Genomic DNA, 14,484 nt, shown 5'->3' with positions numbered 1-14,484 from the left:
TATCAAATCTGGAGCGTTACAAACCACTCAAGTTGAACATCTGATTCAAAGCTAAGGCCTGCCAACTTAGAGCAAGTTCACCCGTTGGGTCACCAGGTCACGGTCACCAGGTCACCAGGGCACCAGGGCAGGAAACTATTCACTGCCACTGGATCTTTGCTTCCACCCGTTGGGTCAGGGTCACCAGTCAGTTACTGTTCATCGAATATTTTATTAATTTTTTTTTGGAAAATGAGAAATGTATGATGTAAATAAATAGTATTGATAAACAATTTGAAAATGCAATCAAAGAAAATTTTATTGGTAGACAAATTATATGTCCACCGACACACTTTTTTTTTTTTAACTCCACCGACACTTTTATCACATATACACCACCGAATAAGTTTTTGATCAGTGTGAAAATATTTAAAACTCCACCGACACTTTTATCATGTACACCACCGACAAAGTTTTTGAAAAGTGTGAAATTTTGTTTAACTCCACCGACAATTTTGTCCACCGACACCACCGACAAGTTTTTGAAAAGTGTGAAAAAATTTAAAAATTCACCGACACTTTCATCACATGCACACCAATGACAAATTTTTTGAAATGAGTGAGTGATAACCCACCGACACTTTTATGTGTGAAAAATTTCATTATATAGACATGATGTTTTCACTACATACACACACCATCCGAGCTTAACAAAGCTTCACCCTTTTCATATCTCTAGCATTACATATTTCCTAAATTTCCCTCGTTGCAATGAACAATTTGTGGGATCAAATTCGACGGTCTCAGGATGAAGATGATGAAGAGATGATGGCCACCAACGCCATTGTCATGGCTGCAGTCGCAGAAGAATCTGGAAACCAACACCGAGGACGCGGTTCTCATCCGGGTCGTGCACCAAATGAGGAACGATTTAGAGAAGAAAGGGGCAAAGGTATGTTGGCCGACTACTTTGTCGACCGGCCAGTGTTCAAAGATCCGGATTTCCGAACACGTTACAGGATGAGTCTCAATCTCTTCATGCGTATATCTACTGACCTTTGCCAGTATGATCGTTACTTTGTTCAAAGGTCAGATGCTACCGGCAAAGTCGGACTGCTTCCGGAGCAGAAGATGACAGCTGCCTTGCGAATGCTTGCTTACGGTGCAGGGGCAGATCAATGTGCTGAGTATTGTCGGATGGCGAAATCCACCTCCGTCGCAGCCCTTCAGCACTTTACACGAGGAATTGTTGATCTTTACTCAGCAGAATACCTCCGCGCTCCTACTGCAGCCGACCTCAGACGACTTCTTGCCAAAGCTGAGAGGAGAGGTTTTCCAGGAATGATTGGGAGCATCGACTGTATGCATTGGCAATGGAAGAATTGTCCGACAGGTTGGGCTGGAGAATATAGTGGTAGGAAACAGATCCCCACTATCATCCTGGAAGCAGTCGCATCTTACGACACCTGGATTTGGCACGCATTCTTTGGAATGCCCGGGGCATGCAACGACCTGAACGTCTTGGCAAAGTCTCCGTTGTTTGATGAGCTTACCGCCGGTAGAGCACCTCTGATCCAATTCCAAGTTAACAACAGAGCTCACAATCTAGGGTACTATCTCGCCGACGGTATTTATCCTCGATGGGCGACTTTCTTGAAAACTGTTCGAAATCCTACACGCCCCAAGGAAATCGAGTTTGCAAAGGCTCAAGAGGGGTATAGGAAAGATGTAGAGAGATGTTTTGGTATATTACAGTCACGGTTTGGCATTGTTAGAGGAGCTGCTCGTGGGTGGCATAAAGAGGACATTCGATACATTATGTTGACGTGTATTATATTACACAACATGATTGTCGAAAATGAACGACCTGAAGACAGCGATGATGAGTTGGAGTCCGATGATGAGGAGGATAACAATATGAGGCCCAGGATTGCTGAGGTATGGGAGGGACCAACCGGTAGAGACTTTGATCCTGTTGGTAGAGATGCTCATCATATGAACGGATTCATGGACCGCTACCAACAAATTAGATCTGAGCAAAGTCACTCCAACCTTCAGGAAGACCTCATTCAACACTTTTGGGAATTTCAAGGCAATAGGAGTATCTAGATCTGCTATTTGTGTGTGTTTTCTATTAGTTTTTATGTTTTTAATTATGTTTGGCAAAGTCTACTTTAGTTTTTATGTTTTTAATTATGTTTGTGTGGTTTCTACTTTCGTTTTTATGTTTTTAATTATGTTTGTGTGGTTTCATTTAGCTTTTCATTTGTAAGGGTATTATTCAAATAAATTTTCATTTCATCAATCTAATATTACATAAGTGAAAAACCAAGCATTGGAATCATAACAATACAATTATTTAAAATATATAACTCCCTAATTTTCCTAATCCTCATCTTCATTAGGAATCCAATTTGTGTTTGTGGGGTCATCCATATGGTTGGGGTTGGTGGATTCACCCGAAGAGAAAGGTGGGGAAGGGACACCACTGGTGAATGGTGGTTGTGGGAAGCCACCGGGGAAAGGAGATTGTGGATAATACCCACCGGGGAAAGGAGGTTGTGGATAGCCACCGGGGAAAGGAGGTTGTGGATAATATCCACCGGTGAATGGTGGTTGTGGGAAGCCAGATCCACGGGTTGCATCTTCAGCTTCTTTCTCCGCAATTTTTTTTTGTTTTCTTTGCCAGTAATTCTTTTTGGTTGGCGTCATCTTACTTGTGTCCATCTCCATAATACGCTCTTCCCTCTCTTGATTTTTGAATTCCCTCTCTTGAATATCCAATTGCAAGCGTATATAATCTCGTTGTTGTTGGTCACGGAGATGTCGAGCATATTCCTCATCACGTTTCTCCTTGGCAGACAGCATTGATGTTTGGTTGGTTGCTATAGTCTCCACAGCTGCTGTCAGAGGACTGGAATCATTAGATGCTTTCTTTCCTTTCCGAAGAGCTTCTTTGGCAGCCTTCTTTCCTTGAGGCCTCACCGAAGGATTGGGAGTTGCATCGGCGTTTACCTCATCTGCATCTATGTCCAACTGGACATGAGAATCAGGAACGGATTGTTGTGTGTGCATCCGTTCAGTTCCTCCCCTGGAGGTTCCTCCAGCCGAAGAGGAATGGTTTGGAATGTCATCAAATTGTTGAAACCCCTTAACAATCTCGTAACATTCTAAACTAATGAAATCACCTTTTTTTTGTTTTCCTTTCGATTTGGTCATCGCAGCTCTCCACAAATCTTGTGCTTGACGTACCTATTTAATTTAAACAAAAATGTATAAATCTATTAGTACAAATATAAACGAGGTACAATGTATCAACTATTTAAATATAAGGTGAGTATAATGTATAATTTAAATAAAATGAAGTCTAAAGTATGATTATGAAGTACTAATTTGAAGTATAATTATCAACTAAATTTTAATATATCAACTAATAATTTAAAGTATAGTTATCAACAAAATATTTCAACTAATAATTTAAAGTAAGATGTATCAACTAATTAAATTTTAATATACACTAAAAGAATCATAAAAATTAATATTCGTGTTACACTACAAATTCATACCTCATCAATCATATTCGCACCACTCTTGTACCACAATTTCGCTTGCCTTAACGCACAATGCCAAGCATAAAGTTCGACTTTCAAGGTTTTCCACCTCCCTTGAAAAGCTTGCAATGTTCGGACATATCCATCCCAATGTTCGGCATAGTGTTGGCGTACCTCTATCCATAGATCATCTTTTCTTCGATCCGTACCGATTGCCGGATCTTGGCTAACAGCCCTCCAAGAGTTGCACAATTGAATGTCTTCAATAGTCTACCAACGTGTCCCGTCAATACTTGGATCTCCTACGAGTTGGACAATCATATTGCCTCGTACACTCATATTGGAATCAAAAAATTGTAGAGTATGAAAGCTATGAGGAGAAGGAACAAAAAATTTTGAGGAAGAAAGATGATTTTTTTGGTGTGAGAAGTAAAATAGGAGGTAAGGTATTTATAGAAAATTTTGGTTTAATTTTTTTTTGTTACCGTTGTAATCTAACGGTATTTTTTTTTTTTTTTAACCTCTGCAATCTCCAGCCGTCAGATCCATTTCATAATCATAAGCAACGGTCCAGATCTGTGGACCGTTGCATTCAAATCTGCACATGGACTCCAACGGCTACAAGCCACGTCGCCGGCTGCAGTCACAAAACGACAAAAACACGAAAGCAACGCGCCTGTTGCTTTTGTCGCCACTAGAGACAAGAAACTGAAGCTCACTCCCCCCCCCCCTCCCCACGGCGCGTCTCCCTGAGCTGCTTCCTTTTGGGCCAGGCTGGCATCCTGGGTCACGGGCTCAGTCACCCTCCTCCCCGAGTTCGTGACCTGGGCCTCCCACTGTGGTTTTGCCCCAAGCCCGGTGGAATCATGAATAGTCAGCTGGGTCACCATTTTTGCTGCTTTTGACGTGGTGCCCGGGCAATAGGATGCCCGGTGAACTTGCTCTTATGAGCTACAACATTAACTTGTCTAGGAGCAAAAGTAATACACATATCAACACTAGAGTCCAGCAGACTTTTAATATCATCTACCATGGCTCGCTAAGGAGATAAATCACAACTCTCTGAGTTAATGGCTTGTACAGCCAACAAGCAGTCAGTCTCCACCATAGCGTTAGTAACATCCATAACTTGCAGTAGTTCTAAACCATTCCTTAAGGCCAACAACTCGGCATGTAATGGAGAGCTTACAAAGTTCATTCGACGCGAAAAGGCAGTAAGAAACTGACCTTGAGCATTGCGGAGAACTCCACATGTACCTCCAAATTGTACATTGGGTACAAAAGCACCATCCACATTCAATTTCAAAGGGCCATCCATAGGGGCCATCCACCGTTTATTGGCTTTCTGTCAATCAGATGTGGGCTTTCCACAAAGCATTCCAAAGCTGTGCATAAGGATCACCAAGGGAAGTTGAAGCAAACACATTACCAATAGAAAAGTCACGAGCAATGGCGGCTGACTTGACCGAAAAGAAACCACGTTTATCCAGTTTCCATGCAGCTCTATCATTCCCCACTTGTCTGCTTAATGGAATAGCCAAAACTTGGGAAGCAACATCAGGATCAAAGCAAGCATGAACAGTAGGGATATCCCAGGTATAGTCTTGAAAGTTAATCAAATTGGAGACCAATTCAAACACCGTATCTGCCGGTTTCTCCAAGGAATGAGACGATACATTAGATATCCAATCATCCTCCCAAATCTTCACCGACCTACCATTACCAATCCTCCAAAATAAACCAGGTTGTAACACCGGTCAAGCTGCCATTATACTTCTCCAAGAATAAGATGATCTATCACCCATGTCTGCAGTAAGAAAAGAGCCCTAAGGGTGAGACACAGCTTTAAAGACCCGTGCAACTAGTGAATATGGCTTTGAGAGGAGCCGCCAACCTTGTTTATCTAGCATAGCCAAATTATAAGCATACAGATGTTTAAATCCCATGCCACCAACATCTTTAGGGACACACATCCTTTCCCAAGACCGCCAATGTATCTTCCTCTTCTCATCTGTACTTCCCCAAAAAAATTGAGAACAAAGTTGTTGAAGGTCATTGCATAAAGACTTGGGTAGTAAGTAGCAGTTCATAACATAATTAGGTAGAGTTTGAGCCACAACTTTTATTAATAACTCCTTACCACCTGCACTAAGGTTCCTGGATTGCCAACTGATTAGCTTTTTGGTAAGTCTTTCTTTCAGATAAGCAAAAATAGCCTTCTTATTGTGACCTACATGAATGGGAAGTTCCAAGTACAAACCATGTTCCTTGACGCATGTCACACCAAGAATAGAAGAAGATGATTTCTAACTTCTCAGCTGACATTACCACTAAAAACAACGCTGGACTTTTGCAAATTGATCATCTGTCCAGAAGCCCGAGCATAGATAGATAACAAGTTCTTGAAACCTTGATATTCTCTAACAGAAGCTTCCCCGAAAAGAAAGCTATCATCCGCAAAGAGTAAGTGATGAATTACAGGAGCAGTTGGCGACAATAGTAAGCTTTTGATAGTGTCATTCTGAACAGAAGAAGAAATTAATGAGGAAAGACCTTCCGCGCACAAAATAAAGAGGTAAGGTGACAAAGGGTCACCTTGTCGAATACCTCGTGTTGGTAAAATGAAGCCCGTTGGGTTGCCATTCATAAGAATAGAATAACTGACAGATTTAACAGTAGCTAGCACAAGATCCACCCATCTTCTACAAAATCCAAGTTTGAGTAAAACTACTTCCACATACTGCCATTCTAACCTATCATAGGCTTTTGAGATATCAAGTTTCAGGGAGAAGAAGCCCTCAGACTGCCTTCTAAGTTGCTTCATGAAGTGTGCTACTTCTGTAGCCACTAAAATATTATCTGAGATGAGTCTTCCGGGAACAAAGGCACTTTAGAGTGGAGAGACAATCTGAGGAAGGATTCTTTTCAACCTATTAGCCAAAACCTTAGAGGCAATCTTGTACACAACATTGCATAGTGCAATGGGTCTTAAATAAGATGGCAATTTTAGCTCTTTGATTTTCGGAATAAGCGTCAAATGAGTGAAATTAGATTCCTGTGCAACCTGACTTGTAAGAAGCACTGCTCTAATAGCCATGCAAACATCATGTCCAACAACATTCCAGAATTTCTGAAAAAAAACAAGGAGACATACCATCAGGATTGGGAGATTTTTAAGGATGCATTTGGAATAACGCCTTCTTTATTTCAAAATCTGTATAAGGAGCTAAGAGATCAGCATTCATCTCATCAGTAACTTTGGTTTGCATAGAGTCAATGATAAGAGCCAGGGCCTCACTATCCACATGCTCCGATCAAAAGATATTATCATAGTAATTAATAAGAATGTCAACCACCTCATTAGGTTGAGCTGTCCACTGCCTAAGGTCATTAACCAAACCCTTCACTCTATTCCGACATTGCCGATTAGACGCTCTTCTATGAAAGAAAGAGGTATTACGATCTCCTTCTCGTAACCATTGAATTCGGGATCGTTGACGCCAATAAGCCTCGTTAAGAGAGAGTACCTCATTCAATCTAAACTATAGTGCCTTTTGTTCCTCAAAGTGAGTTGCCTCATAATCCTTCCTCATAAGATCATCTAGTTTTCCCTGGATGAGCTTCATCTCAGTTTGACTCTATTGGAATACACTAGAATGCCAACGTTGTAAAAGATCATCAGTATGCTTGATTTTCCTACCAACTTGATCCATGAGATCACCGGTTACTGGAAGCATCCAACCTTGTTCAATCTCATTATCACAATCAGTATGCTGCAACCACATCTCTTCAAAGCGGAACCGCTTTGGGGTCCTAAATGAAGAGACCGGTTCTGGATTCACTTCGATGAGAAGAGGACAGTGATCTGATCTGCTCAAGGGCAACGTAATAACTTTAGAAAAGGAATATAATTCCCTCCAATGAACGTTCTAACAAGCCCGATCAAGCCTCTCTTTGGTGAATCGATTGGACTAAGTATATCGTGAACCAACGAATCCCATATCCATCATATCACAGTCCATTAAGGCCTGCCGGAACCGGTTCATCTGAGCTGCATTCCTTGGTAGACCACTAGACTTGTTTGCAAGGCAGAGAATCTCATTGAAGTCCCCTACTACAATCCAAGGCATGTTAACCTGGGCAACTAGGGTTCGCAGAAGGTTCCAGGTAGCCATACGATCTACAGTAATAACTACTCCATACACCCCTGTAAATCGAAAAACTCCTTCTAAACCAATAGTACCAACTTCAACATCAATATGATTAGAGGAATAATTCCGGAGTCGCACTGGGATTTCATTGCGCCAGAAAAGACCGAGACCACGACAATCGTCACTGCAACGGGAACAGATGACGCCATCGAATCCCAAATTTCGCCTGACATCAGAAAGAAGGTCGGTGAAGCTAGCGTTTCAGAAAGGAAGATAATACTAGGTCGGGGTTGCGCTGCATCTTGTGTCTCAGTGTTGTTGAGGCCCCTGCAATTCCAAATGAGGATCTTGAATGACAACATGGAGGAAAGACGACAGAGATTGTCATCTGAAGAAAGATCGGAAGAGTTGATCTAGGGTTTGCTAGGGTCGAGAGGGAAACTCTCTTTTTTAGGTTTGAGACTCTTTTATCGCAGTTTGTTACTTTTGCACTTAGTAAATTTATAGTTTTTTTTTTTTTGAAAAGATAGTAACTTTATAGTTTGAAGTAGATACTTTCTGAACTTTTTTTTTTGGTCAATCACACGGTGTCCTTAAAGGCTTCCTAGGCCCAGAGACTAATCCGTGCTTGGGAGATCTTGTCAAAACGCTTCCTCCCCCCTGGCCACCAAGAATATATTGGGATTTAACTCCAATAAGCGTCGGCGGGATTCGAACCCGGGTGTGGGGGTTCCACACCTGGAGGCTCTTACCAACTCGACCACCTGTGGTGGTTTACTTTCTGAACTACTTGTTTGCATTGAATATTTTTTAAGAAAAATTGATACATACATCATTGTTACCAGGCACGGAACCAGGAATTAAATTTGAGGTGTGCTAAATTTACCTTATGCTGGCAAGAAAAATTATTCTAAAAAATTTGGCTGAGTTTACTTTGTTTTGATGGAATATCTCAATTGCATAACACTTGTCAAAATATGATCCACAATATGCATTTTGTCACCCAAATCTAACAATAGAAAATTGAAACAATTCAAAGTTAAATATTCAATGTCAATACAAATTCAACTACTTAAGTTGTGCTCTTCGGTTACCTGAAGCATAAAACAATGAAGCAGAAGTACACCTCGCAGTTGTCGATGTAACAATGATGTATGTATCAACTTTTCTTTAAAAATATTCAATGTTTGCCGCAGTTTATTGTTACATCGACAACTGCGGCAAACATTGAATATTTTTAAAGAAAAGTTGATACATACATCATTGTTACATCGACAACTGCGAGGTGTACTTCTGCTTCATTGTTTGACAACCAAGTACAAAAGTTTTTGATGGTAACAATGGCTACAAGGTAATCTTGTCTGCAAACAGATACGAAATATCTTTCCAAAACTTGCATTTTCCTAGTAGAATGAAAGCTACTACAAACTACTTGATAAGGCACGTCGATAACAAATTATGTACGTAAAGATAACATAATTTTTAAGTACCTAGAATCAAAACTCAAATGAAGCGCGCGACTCAAGAGAATGATCAAGTCTTAATAAACCCAGAATCGGAGAGAAGGAATGGGGGAGAAAGGAAATGTTCGAGTAATGAAAAATTAATACCAACCTCGGTAAGGACTGTGATTGCTGGTATTGGTGTGGATCCAACATTTATATTTTCATCTGTAGATATGCCATTGAATAGTTGCTAATCTACAGGTCATTTTCCCTATTTCTTCAAGAAATTATTTTTTCCTTAAAACGATTACGGTAAGCACGCCCTTGTAACCCATGTTTCCTTTACTGATCAAATTTTCTCACCACAAGAAGGTCAATTTTTTGCCAGAACTGGCATAGATTTTCTGAAGCCCAAAAGACCATAGAACTTAAGAAGATGAATGTAACTAAGAATCAAGTTTATTTCTTGAACAAAATACACATACCAAGCTCAGCAAAACCCAGACATCACTACTAAACATCACATAAAGATTAACTAGCTAGCTAGGTAGACATCAGCAACAAATCAACTATTATGCTAGAGGAAGTGAAGAACGATTAACAAAGTATTATCTCTCATACTAGCTACAAGAACAATAGCGAAGGGCCTAGCTAGTTAGACCACAAGAAAGTTCCCATAGCAAACTTCCTCTTCTGCTCAACATCTCCAGTGACTTGAAGTCCATACTGTTTGAGCAGACAATCCAGCTTCCATTCCGGCATGATCTCGTAGTCCGATTTTTTGTACCTTGGATAGTGCAGAGGCATCTGAAAATAGCCACCACACCTCTCTCGCTTGTGCTGGCCATTCGCCTCTTGTGGCCTAGAGGACACCGCTTCCATGCCGCCTCCGCTCATACTGATTTTCTTGTTGATCTAGCTAACTCCTTTGCTTCTCTAGTTCTCTCTGTAACTCTGCAAGTGCAAAACATGGTTTGAGGAGGTATTTATAGGCTGTGAAAGCCAAACAGTATAGGAAAGGAATGGTGTTAATGAGAAAAGGATTGAGTGGTGGGAGCTTTGTCCAGTTGCACAACATTTAATTAATGAGAAAAGGAAAACATGCCAATTACTAGAATCGAAATAGTGAAAGTCTTGGGCAAAAAGAAAGGGAATGGTGGGAGTTCCACCTGGTATATTCCATTTTGTTTGTTGGGAGAACACGTACTCTAGAATTCTTGGAGATTAAGTTTTAACCTTTTGACTTCTTAAAAAGGTTTTTAGCCTTTTGATCAATGATAAAACCATGACATAATTGTAAGGTAAGAATTTTAACATATACCAAACAAGGACTCCAGACCTGAAAACCTACCAAGAAAAAAGTTGAAATGATATTATTGAATGCAATACGGAGTTGTTCACTTGTTCTATTGCGCTGTTTGGATGATTATGGACCGTCCAGTTGTTCTGACTTCTGATAGAGTGCTAATTTGATTCGTCTCCTTGCACTCACGGACTCACCGTGGATTTGAACAACATATTTCAGTGTGCAAATTAACATGGATTAATTAGACACTTTTTAAAGTTTTAAGGGACTTTGCCCTCTATTTTCTAGAAGAACAGCCTACTTAGGCCACAAGAAGTTTCCAATGGCAGATTTCCTCTTCTCTTCAACTTCTCCAGTGATTGGTGTCCCATACAATTTAAGCAAACAATCAAGTTTCCACTCAAGCAGGCAGAGGCATCTGAAATTACTCACATCACTTTCTCTGGTGCAATCCATTCAGTTCTTGTGGCCTAGATGCCATGAATTCCATGCCACATTTACACATTTTGGCTTTGATTATCTCTCGGGCTTCTTAGGGTTATCTCTACGAGTATGACATTTGGCTAGAGGAGATACAAATATATAGGGACTGTGATAACCAGTTAAAGGAGTAGTCTGCTGAGCATTCGTCCTGGTTGTGCAATTATGAGTCAGAACTCTTGATAAAAGTATAAAACCAATTTCCAAATTGGTTAGGAGCAAGTACAATTCCCACAAGAACAAGGTGTTCTTTCTTATATATTTTTTTTCTTAAACCCACAACAAGAACCTGTATTTGATCATTCATCTGTTCAAATAAGGCTATAAGTATTCCTGCCAAAAAAAAAAAAAGACTATAAATACTCGATGGTATGGGAATATTCATCCTTAATTTGGGATTGGGATGGATATTCAATTTGGCTAAAGTGCCAAAAGGTCTTGGGGCTTTGTTTCATTCCTAAACTGAAGTGTATATACATTTCCCAATCAGTTGCGAACTTGCAAATGAACAAAAGAGCATTTGGTATCAAATTTTTTTTTTCCCATTCAGACTTGATCTTACAGTAGAACCTAGACATGTCAATGATGTAATGGTGTGTGTCAACACAATGTGACCAAAATCAACAGCAACGTATCAGAAGTTCGTTCAAGCAGCAACCAAGCTACCCTGGCAACAAACACATGCGACCACAATGCCGAGGACAGCTCCAGCAAGAACCTGGGAGGGGGTGTGACCAAGGAGTTCCTTGAGCTTCTTTTGGTTGATTGGATGCCCTTGGAATAAGTACTCTACGACTACATTCAGCACCTGTGTCAAAGCAGTAGCAAGTCTTTAGAAGCGAATCAAAATTCAACATTTGGCAAATCACAGAGACAGAGAAACAACTGGTGCTCTGTGAATCACAGAGGAGTAAAGAACAAAACAGAAAAGTGGAGAATGCAACTAAAACATACTAGAACTACAAAATGAGCAGGAGACTGTAAAGAATACAGAGTTGCAGAAGTTACAAGACGCCTGCATGCATACATATTAAGATATTTAGAATGGATCACAATCAACTTGGGAATGGGATGAGAAGGAAATCAATAGAGAAGACTGCAATGCAGTTAGAGTTTCCTGTCAATTATAGAAACGCTGGGATTGATATCACCTTAAATTCTCTTTTCTATGTTGAAGTTCACAAAAGTCAAAACAGAGCAAGTATTTCCTGAGTTATTAGATGGGTTGTTCAAAGAGCATCTACAAGCTGTATCAGTTCAGAATCCAGCGAACGAAGTGAATAGAAGAGGCACCAACAGCGGAAAGTGGGAATGTGAAGCGGGAATTCTAATACTCTCCCAAATAAAACCAAACTCTATGTTTTCTGACGTTCCAAAAAGTGCAGAAAAACATGATGAGTGCCACAGGTCAGAAGAATACTGCTTAAAATAACTGAAATTGTGACCGTATCACAGACAAAGCTGTAACCTTACATTAACAGGTTAAAGAAGAAAAGAAGCAAATGAAAAGATAAATGATCACATTGTGCTTTGGAGCTGCCATTTCATGAAATAGCTCACTCTCTTTCACAAGCAAGACATTATTGAATAAATATAGAGGGATGATAGAACGGGATGTATAGCCACCAAATTACTGCAATATCGTTAGCTTCAAAACCCAATAATTTGGATCAAGGTGATTACATCCCTAAACCTTCAATCACGATAGTCCTTGTGAGTCTGTCCACCTTCCAAATTTTCATTGAAAATAGTTCCTATTATGTAGTTACTTTTCATCAAGTTCCTAGAACTTACCCCAACTATCGCACATCCATCTCATATTCTTTCATAGAATTACAGTATACCGGTGTTGCAGGACTCCAGAGATTACATAAGACAGTATTACACTAATCAATCATAACAACAATCTGCCAAGAAAGCCACAACAATACCTCATTGAACATCAAACAAAGCTGAAATTCCAAAGCAGGGTATACCCTAACACTAAACAGGGATGAAAATCAAAGACATCCATACAAATCCGAACCCCACCTTTAAAAGACTGAACCTATCACCCCAAGTCTTCTAACTACTGAAATAGGTATATCAGAGCCCCAAATACTATTCTTCAAATGCAAGGTGCAGACTACAAACAGAATATATTCGGCTTATACAACAACAGTCATATTCCATACCATTTACCCCAAACCAAACCGAAACTGTCATTGGCTTTTTATAGCAACTTCAACCGAATAAATCCAACTTCATCATCTAGATTATCAGAATACCAACCCACAGATACTTTACTGACCAACCAAAACAAGAGATAAAGCACAGTAATAAATCAAAATGTTATGAACATCAGCAACACCAAAACCAAACAGATAAAGCAGAACGCAAATAAAGACAGAAAATTGCTTCTTACCTCAGCTTGCATACCAGCATGTCTCCTAACCCCAATAGCATCATACATAACAATGAGGCTAAACCCCAAACAAACCGGAAACAATGAGTCCGCAACACCATGACAAAGCGCCACAGATGTCGTCAAAGCAGTGCACAAAGCCGAATGAGACGAAGGCATGCCTCCAGAAGCATACAATATCCTCAAATCCCACTTCCTCTCCACAAAGAAATTCAACACCACTTTGATCGACTGTGCCATAAACCAAGCAAACATCCCCGAAACAAAGGTCGGATTCGCAGCCAGTTGAGCCACGAAAGGACTAATCTTCACCTTGGCATCTGTGGTCACGCTTAACAAAGCTAACCCAATCCCACTGTTGTGCAAAAAATCGTTGCTTTTTTCATGTACAAGCCTCCCTGAGTCTGTATAAGCCTGTACAAAAGAAGCCCATTTCTGGGTCCTTGAAGAAGCTAAAACCCTGATGCTCTGGAGGACCGGGACCAAAACCCAGATAGGGTTTAAGGGAAACCTGCGAAAAGACAAGGGCTTTGGCCATCTTGGGTTTCTGGGATTTGAATTAGAACTAGGCCTGTGCGAGAAACAAACCAAAGACTTCCTGAGCTTCTTGAAATGGGAGAAATTTGCTGTGAAGGAGGGTTTGGTGTGTGGGTTTAAGGGGCTGAGAATGAAGGAGCTGAATGGGTGCTTTGTTGTTGTGATGGAGTCCATGAGAAGCTTCGAGTTTCAGTCAGCATTTCAGAGAGACAAAACCCCTTTGGCGTTACTTTAACGGACTTGATATGGAGCAACTGATTGAGCAAGGAATATGCTAGAGGCTCCGAGTGCCTTATTCTACAACCTTTTGGATTCTTTAGAGGAATTGAGATGCGTATTTTCCCGCACTTCTTCGTCCACTAGCACAATACGGCTGTTTTTTTTTCTTGTAATATTGACATTAAGGGATTCGAATACAAAACTTCAATCTCTACAAATATGCAACATAGTATTTATGACGAGATTAAAAATTTGTAACTTATTCATTAAGACTATCTATTTAGGTGGAAATTGTTCTATGCACCGACGGTGCAAATAACCCAACACTTATGAGATGATCTTAACATTTGATATTTTTTATTAATAATCTAAGAGTGTATTTAATATAATCTAACCATTCATTTATGTCGGT

At 40.2% G+C, this 14,484-nt stretch overlaps 3 protein-coding genes across 3 annotated transcripts; 1 reads left to right on the top strand and 2 right to left on the bottom strand.

Annotated features, from left to right (window-relative positions):
- Nucleotides 1-750: 750 nt before the first annotated feature.
- LOC133716768 (uncharacterized) lies at nucleotides 751-2,088 on the top strand. The gene has a single exon (XM_062143426.1). It carries the CDS (start codon nucleotides 751-753, stop codon nucleotides 2,086-2,088), a length of 1,338 nt encoding a protein of 445 aa, XP_061999410.1.
- Nucleotides 2,089-2,364: 276 nt separating this feature from the next.
- Nucleotides 2,365-3,756, bottom strand: LOC133714640 (uncharacterized). The gene is made up of 2 exons (XM_062140807.1): nucleotides 3,546-3,756; nucleotides 2,365-3,231 (listed from the first exon to the last, which is right to left on the bottom strand). Exons 1-2 carry the CDS (start codon nucleotides 3,555-3,557, stop codon nucleotides 2,365-2,367), a joined length of 879 nt encoding a protein of 292 aa, XP_061996791.1. The 5' UTR covers nucleotides 3,558-3,756.
- Nucleotides 3,757-11,064: 7,308 nt separating this feature from the next.
- Nucleotides 11,065-14,115, bottom strand: LOC133718668 (uncharacterized). The gene is made up of 2 exons (XM_062145529.1): nucleotides 13,317-14,115; nucleotides 11,065-11,720 (listed from the first exon to the last, which is right to left on the bottom strand). The coding sequence occupies exons 1-2, from the start codon at nucleotides 14,025-14,027 to the stop codon at nucleotides 11,559-11,561; spliced, it is 873 nt and encodes a 290-aa protein (XP_062001513.1). The 5' UTR covers nucleotides 14,028-14,115; the 3' UTR covers nucleotides 11,065-11,558.
- Nucleotides 14,116-14,484: the final 369 nt, after the last annotated feature.

This window comes from Rosa rugosa, chromosome 6, assembly GCF_958449725.1.
Source record: "Rosa rugosa chromosome 6, drRosRugo1.1, whole genome shotgun sequence".
Classification (NCBI taxonomy): domain Eukaryota; kingdom Viridiplantae; phylum Streptophyta; class Magnoliopsida; order Rosales; family Rosaceae; genus Rosa; species Rosa rugosa.
Note: the sequence above shows the minus strand (reverse complement) of the source record. Positions and strands in the feature narration are given on the sequence as shown.

Coding starts and splice junctions, on each gene's coding strand:
- LOC133716768 (XM_062143426.1), top strand. CDS start 751: ATGAACAATTTGTGGGATCAAATTCGACGGTCTCAGGATGAAGATGAT.
- LOC133718668 (XM_062145529.1), bottom strand. CDS start 14,027: ATGGACTCCATCACAACAACAAAGCACCCATTCAGCTCCTTCATTCTC. Junction 11,721..13,316: donor ATGCTGGTATGCAAGCTGAG/GTAAGAAGCAAT, acceptor GCTTTGACACAG/GTGCTGAATGTAGTCGTAGA.